This window comes from Cryptomeria japonica, chromosome 11 (genome assembly GCF_030272615.1).
Source record: "Cryptomeria japonica chromosome 11, Sugi_1.0, whole genome shotgun sequence".
In the NCBI taxonomy this organism is placed as follows: Eukaryota; Viridiplantae; Streptophyta; class Pinopsida; order Cupressales; family Cupressaceae; genus Cryptomeria; species Cryptomeria japonica.
In genome coordinates, this window is record NC_081415.1 from 126182471 (window position 1) to 126189174 (window position 6704).

General features: G+C 33.2%; 1 protein-coding gene across 2 annotated transcripts; it reads right to left on the minus strand.

The window, feature by feature from the left end:
• Positions 1 to 2602: 2602 nt before the first annotated feature.
• LOC131065359 (disease resistance protein Roq1) lies at positions 2603 to 6491 on the minus strand. Of its 2 annotated transcripts, XM_059214266.1 has the most exons (5): positions 4937 to 6490; positions 3752 to 4820; positions 3336 to 3401; positions 2916 to 3170; positions 2603 to 2816 (listed from the first exon to the last, which is right to left on the minus strand). In XM_059214266.1, exons 1-5 carry the CDS (start codon positions 5530 to 5532, stop codon positions 2796 to 2798), a joined length of 2007 nt encoding a protein of 668 aa, XP_059070249.1. In that variant the 5' UTR covers positions 5533 to 6490; the 3' UTR covers positions 2603 to 2795. The 2 variants fall into 2 exon arrangements, with proteins under 2 accessions (XP_059070249.1, XP_059070248.1); XM_059214265.1 differs by having other exon boundaries at positions 2796 to 3170; positions 4937 to 6491.
• Positions 6492 to 6704: the final 213 nt, after the last annotated feature.

Sequence of the window (6704 nt, forward strand, 5' to 3'; positions counted from 1 at the left end):
CGCGTCCATATCAAACAATATTATAAAAAATTAAAGCAAAAAAAGAGATAGAGTACCAAAATAATTTGTTGTTGAAAGACATTTTGGAAAAGATATGTATTTGTAATGTAAAATAAAATTAGAATGAATTCAATCAAATGGAGAGATATAATCTACATTTGTCAAATAAATTTGATAAAATAGTGAAAAGGATTGGGCATATTTATATGTCATTCATATCTATGAAATAAAGATATAATGATCGAAGAATGATACATTTATTATATTACATCTTAGACATATGTAGGCACCATGTAGCTTAGTTAATATAGTAGATGCACACACCCACACACATGATACATAATAAAAATTAGGATGAACATAATCCAAAGGTGTGCCTCATGAATCAATAATTCAATGGAAATTAATATGATGAGTTTTATATATCAGCATTTTTGTTTAGAAGATGTCTTTGAAAATTTTATTTTAAAAAATTTCTCTGACATATGGTTAATTAGTCTTGATATGTTTTCTTATGGTTTATTTATAAACATTCACACATTTTGTTGAAATCGTAAAATAATTCTAGAACATTTAGGAGTTAGAAACATGATATTTTCACCTGGTCCATAAATATTCTAGTTATTGATTTTGTTGGATTCAGATATATAGCTATTTTTATATCGAACGTTTCAGATCAAACTCTATGATCCATCGTCATGGAACAAAAGAATGAGAAAAAGTGATGTGAGAGATGTAGCAAACCTAGGTGCCTAAATAAAAAGCGAGTTTACATTAAGACCATGATAGCAAAATTATTAGAGACTTACATCACCATTTATCATTTGAGGTACATTTCATGCTTACTTGTTGTCTTAGATTGTTGTTCTAGTCATTTAATTGTTCATACTAAGGGGTTTGATTGGGGAGAACATGATCCTTATGATTCTCCAAATTCTTTAAAGAAATTTGTAAACACCACTAATCCCTACTAAGATTTTGACATTATAAGATCAACACGAATAGGTTTCAACAAAAACAATTGTGAGTCCATTATTTCAAGTACATGCTAGTTGATTTTAATTGGCATGAATACCAGGTCTATAGATACATATCTCAACAAGAGCGATGCATAGTCAATTATAGACTTTGGGACACTTATTTGATCAATTTCTAAATTTTAGCTTTATGGGCTAATTTGGTTCCTAACATCTTCAACATTAATTTCCCATCTCTAAAACCAAGCCAAACATTTTATTTAAATTCACTAATTTATGTATTTAACTGAACATAATTTAATATTTCTAGTCCCAACTTATTTAACTAGGCTAATGGTTTAGTTAATTGCTTTGATGATTTAATTAGCCAATAATATACTTATGTATATGTCTATGCCATTATAGTGTGTTCATGTCAAATAAATAAACAAAGAGCCTTAGCTAAATATAAGGACCCAACACCCTTAAATAGTGAGATCAGGTGTACTGACAAAATAAAAGATTAGCTCCTTAATTTTTATGTTACATTGTATGTACAATATTTTTTCTTTAATAAAACCGGATCCATATCAAACAATATTATAAAAAATAAAAGCAAAAAAAGAGATAGAGTACCAAAATAATTTGTTGTTGAAAGACATTGAAGAAAAGATATGTATTTGTAATCTAAAATAAAATTAGAATGAATTCAATCAAATGGAGAGATATTATCTACATTTGTGAAATAAATTTGATAAAATAGTGAAAAGGATTGGCCATATTTATATGTCATTCATATCTATGAAATAAAGATATAATGACCGAAGAATGACACATTTATTATATTACATCTTAGACATATGTAGGCACCACATGTATCTTAGTTAATATAGTAGATGCACACACCCACACACATGATACATAGTAAAAATCAGGATGAACATAATCCAAAGGTGTGCCTCATGAATCAACAATTCAATGGAAATTAATATGATGAGTTTTATGTATCAGAATATTTGTTTAGAAGATGTCTTTGAAAAATTTATTTTCAAAAATTTCTCTGACATATGGTTAATTAGTCATGGCATGATCAAAAGGATTAGAGTCTATATGAATTACACCATGATTACACTAGAGAGATTAGATGTGTGTCTTTCTAAAAAATTGAGTTATTTTAATAACTTACAAATCTATGTTAATTCACATGCTACAAGAACCATTAGATTTAACTTGGAATGAGAAGGTCATTAGATTTGATTTCAAATGGATAGTGTATCTAATTTTCACTTATCACCAACCATAAAAAGAACATTTGGTCCAAGCTTAACTATACATTTAGAAGAGGAGTTAATTTTGAATCAACCTCACTTTTCTATTTAGCATTACTTTATCCAATTAGACAAGGATTGTAGCATATTTTTAGAAACCTACCTGAGCGACTATGTTAAGCTTCTAAATGAACCTAAAATGAGATTTGTTGCAAATGAAATATCTAGCCAAATGTGTTTAAAGTATAAAAAACTTCTCTTGAGTTACTTTTACTAATGACCATTAATAACATAGGAAGAGCATTGTGTTGATAAATTTTACTTTTGATTAGCATGGATTAGGATATATAATTTATATTTTTCTATTTTGAATTTATTCAGTTTAAATGAAGTGCATACTCAAAATGAGAAATGAAACTAGACAAATCTAGATATTGCAGATTTGCCAAATCGCCGAAACTATTTGGTAGTGATGATAGCTTTGCACAACCCGCTAATGTGAGATGCTCCAGCAATTGCAGATGGCAAATTTCTTCTGGCAGACTCCTAACTTTGCTGCTACCTGTGATTTCTATCTTAACTGTAGGGGGGCCTGTAGCAAATTTCCAACCAGACAAATGTAACACATACTACAATTATTTAATAAAATTGAAATATAGATTTAACAGAGCAGAAATGGGAGACTACTTACGTCACTCTCAGCCTCCCACAACTCTTCTAAGTGATGTGATATTTCGTCAAGATGTAAAACCCGCAAAGATTCCAATGAAAGATGCGCCGGAAGATTTCTCTGCCCAATATTGGACCAGTGAAGCCAGACCAGATTTCTTGATATTTCATGGATTATTTGACTAAAACAATCTCCTTCAATCTCTAAAAGGTTTAGTCCTACTAAATAGGGTGTGAGCGACAAAAATTTTCTGCTTAAATCAGGTTTGTGTTCCTCCTGCAAGGAGAAGCCACAAAACTCAACAAACTCACTAATTAATCGACCTTTTTCCTACATTAAAAGCAAAAGCTTTGAGCGCTCAATATAAAAATCTGAAATATTTAGAAAAAATTAAAACTAGTGAAAGTAGGTCGAGAAACACAACACAAAGGCGAACATTACTACGTAAAACAACTGCTCTTTTATTCCACTTGAGGCGGCCTTAATTCCTCGAATTCCACTTCTTTTCTGATAAGAAAAATGAAAAAAAAAGATTAGAATATTATAAAAATAAAATAAAAATTCATTGGCTGTTTAAATACATATATAATAAAGAGGAAAGTTGGTCATTTTGTTTGCACAAGAGGCTAGGGAGTCATCTTTTTAAACAATTGTTTAGCAAAGATATCAGATTTTCACAATCTATAATATTATCAAATCTGATTTTTCTTGATTAGATTGTGTGTTAGTTTTGTGTTAGCTTTGATAATAGTTTAAAATGTAAGAATAATAATCTTCTTATACACAAACATTCGGGTATAGAATATGTTTTCCTTTCTATTGTTTGTTCAGACAATAAAAGAAAGTATTAACTCCACCTTTGTTTGTTTGTCAAAATTAATAATCTGTTGGGGCAACCAAAGCCGGTAGGGCTGATGCTGCTTTGCTATTTCCCATCCAAGATCTCTTAAGTGGTCATGCATTCTTATGTAATTATCACTGTCAAGCTCAACCAAACACTTATTGAAAAGCCTTTCCCAGATGTGCAAACCACTCCAACCCGATCCATCCCAGACTTCAATAGCCAAATTGTGCTCTTTACCAATAAAGAAACAGGCAATATCAAGGAATGCCTCTTTCTCTTCATGGTCAAGACCATCATAGCTTAATCTGAGTTTCTTTTTGATATCATTAGGCAATAATCTAGAGACCTTATGAAATAGAAACTCCCAATATTTTTTGTGGCACTTTCCATATAATTGCCCTCCAAATACCTTGAGAGACAGGGGCAATCCATTGCAAGCCTCTACAAACTTTTCAACAAGTTCCTCAAATCCATCAAGGGGCAAAGCTTGTAGAAAAGCATGCCAACAAAATAGTTGTGTAGCATTAAATGGATCTAATGTTCTCATTTTATATACCGAGGATATGTCCCAGGATGTAAGAACTTCACGCTCCCGTGTTGTAACAATGATGATACTACCACTTGGAAGGCTGTCTTTTGCAGGTAAGAGAGCATCCAATTGATCGGCATGATCCACATCATCCATAACAATGAGCACCCTAAAAGATTTCAAATGCCTTGTTAGAATTTCCTTACCTTGCTCTACATTGTCAAATGTTTCATTCCCACCAAGGTCTTTGAGGACTTCAATCTGTTTTTTTAGTAACACCTCTTTGGCTTCTCTAATGTCAAAAATAAAGCTGGATCTCTCCATGGATGATCGTTTTTTATTGTACAATTCTTTGGCAAGTGTGGTCTTACCCGAACCACCCATCCCCCTAATACCCACAATCTGTACATCCTGATCACACTCAGCAAATTTATTTTCAAAGTCTTCTACTGTTTCATGGAGACCTACCGGATGTTTTGCAACTACTAATGGCACATTGCGCCTTTCTTTCAGTACAATATTCACAATATTCTTCAACAGCCTCCTCTCATCACTGAACAAGTAAAAACATTGAAAAATCAAACTCCTAACAGACATTTACGCAAAAGTTAAATTACATAGATGACAAAAAGAATAAATATTTGTTAAGAATGAATGTGTGGCACTTACGCTTTGTTTTTGACAATTTCACCACTGTAAAATGAAACTTTGTAGAGTGCATCTTTCCACTCCTGAAGCTTTTCTCGGCTATATCGACGTTTCTCTTCATGCTTGTCAAAGGCACCAACATACATTCCTTTCTTTTCACCTATATATCTGAGATCAGTAGTATCTACATAGTAGAAGATGGGAACTATCTTGGCGCCACTTTTAAGCATATACGAGAGCTCTGCCAGACACCAAGGTGATTCTGCATAGTTCTTTGACAAAATTGCTAGATGAAGTGTAGCACTGCGGATTACTGCTTCTAATGTTGCTGGCAAGAAATCGCCGTATTCCAATTCCTTTGAATCTAAAAAAACTGTCACCCCCATGTTGCCGAGGACATTATAGATCCTGGTGGCCAAGGTTTTTTTGACATCTGGTCTGCGATGATTGATGAATACATCGTAAGACGGCTTTCGGATGAGTGTTGAGGACGTAGATGCAGATGGTGCAATTTCATTAAAAGCACCCATACTCTCATTCTCTGGGATACGGCCAGTGGTATAACTGTTTGCAGGCTCCCTCTCTGTTTGACCAGAAGAGGTAGAACTAGACGCCATGGGAATAGATTTAATTGAACACAGAGGAGCGGTGATAAAAAATCAATGAAAACAGGCTGGAAGAAGGCTCGGTTATTGAGCGAGGGCAAGAGCTAAGAACTAAGTTTGAGTAAGAGAAGAGTTCGAAGCAGGGGAGGAAAATAAGAAGATAAGCATTTAGGGTTTGCTCTTTGAGACATAGGGTGTATCCATTTCATCAAGGGAAGCGTGTGGAATACGGAGGATCATTTGTGGAAGAATCGTGGAATTGTGAAGGAAAGCATGTGAACAAGGGCTTTACCTTCTGGTACAAGGAAAATGGAGTCGGCGATGATAAGAAGTGACATTTATAAAGGAAAAGTATGGAATAACGTGAGAAGTGGAGCACCTGGTAGTGAGAAGCATGTGGAAGACAAAGGATGAAATTGTGATCCTCGATTTGTATTGAACAATATTCTCTAAAAGAGTAATATTCTTAATAAGATTAATGGTTCTAGATGAAGTTTGTCTTAAGATGTTTCTGTGTGTTTCAAGTGATTATATAATATAGTCAAGGCATGAAGGCTATTTTGAGGGAAAGATGGTTGAACTTGAAAGGAAAGACATCGAGATCTATAAATCATAGTTATAAGAAGAGAACTAGTTTGTGATTTGTGTCTGAAACTCAGTGGAAGAGACCTGGAATCCGGTGATAGGTGGACCCATTTCATCAAGTAAAGCATGTGGAATACAACGGGATCATCTATGGAAGAGACACAAAATTGTAAAGGAAAGCATGTGGTCGACAGCTTTAGCTTTTGGTACAAGGACGGAATGTGGAAGAAGGATAGCAGTCGACGATGGTTAACAAGTGACATTTATAAAAGAATGATGTGAGAATTGGAGCACTTTACTGAGAAGCATGTGGAAGACATCAATAATGGAGAAGATAAAAGAGTCATGACATCAATCTGTGGGTTAGTGGGACCGAATAATAAAGTAGAGTTGTCTAAAAAGTAGAGTGGAGAGTGGGCCATCAAGAATAATGGTGTAGACGATAGTTTATAGAGACAATTGTACTAAGTTTATATCATAATAATAAATTATTATATTTTAATTAATTTTAATTTACTGAATTAACAATTATATATTTTGAAGTAGTAATTAATTTGGTTAATAGAATTATAGTTGATTAATGTTACAAATTTAAGTAA

Coding starts and splice junctions, on each gene's coding strand:
- LOC131065359 (XM_059214265.1), bottom strand. CDS start 5,532: ATGGCGTCTAGTTCTACCTCTTCTGGTCAAACAGAGAGGGAGCCTGCA. Junction 4,821..4,936: donor GAAATTGTCAAAAACAAAGC/GTAAGTGCCACA, acceptor TTACTTGTTCAG/TGATGAGAGGAGGCTGTTGA. Junction 3,171..3,335: donor AAGAGCAGTTGTTTTACGTA/GTAATGTTCGCC, acceptor TTCTCCTTGCAG/GAGGAACACAAACCTGATTT.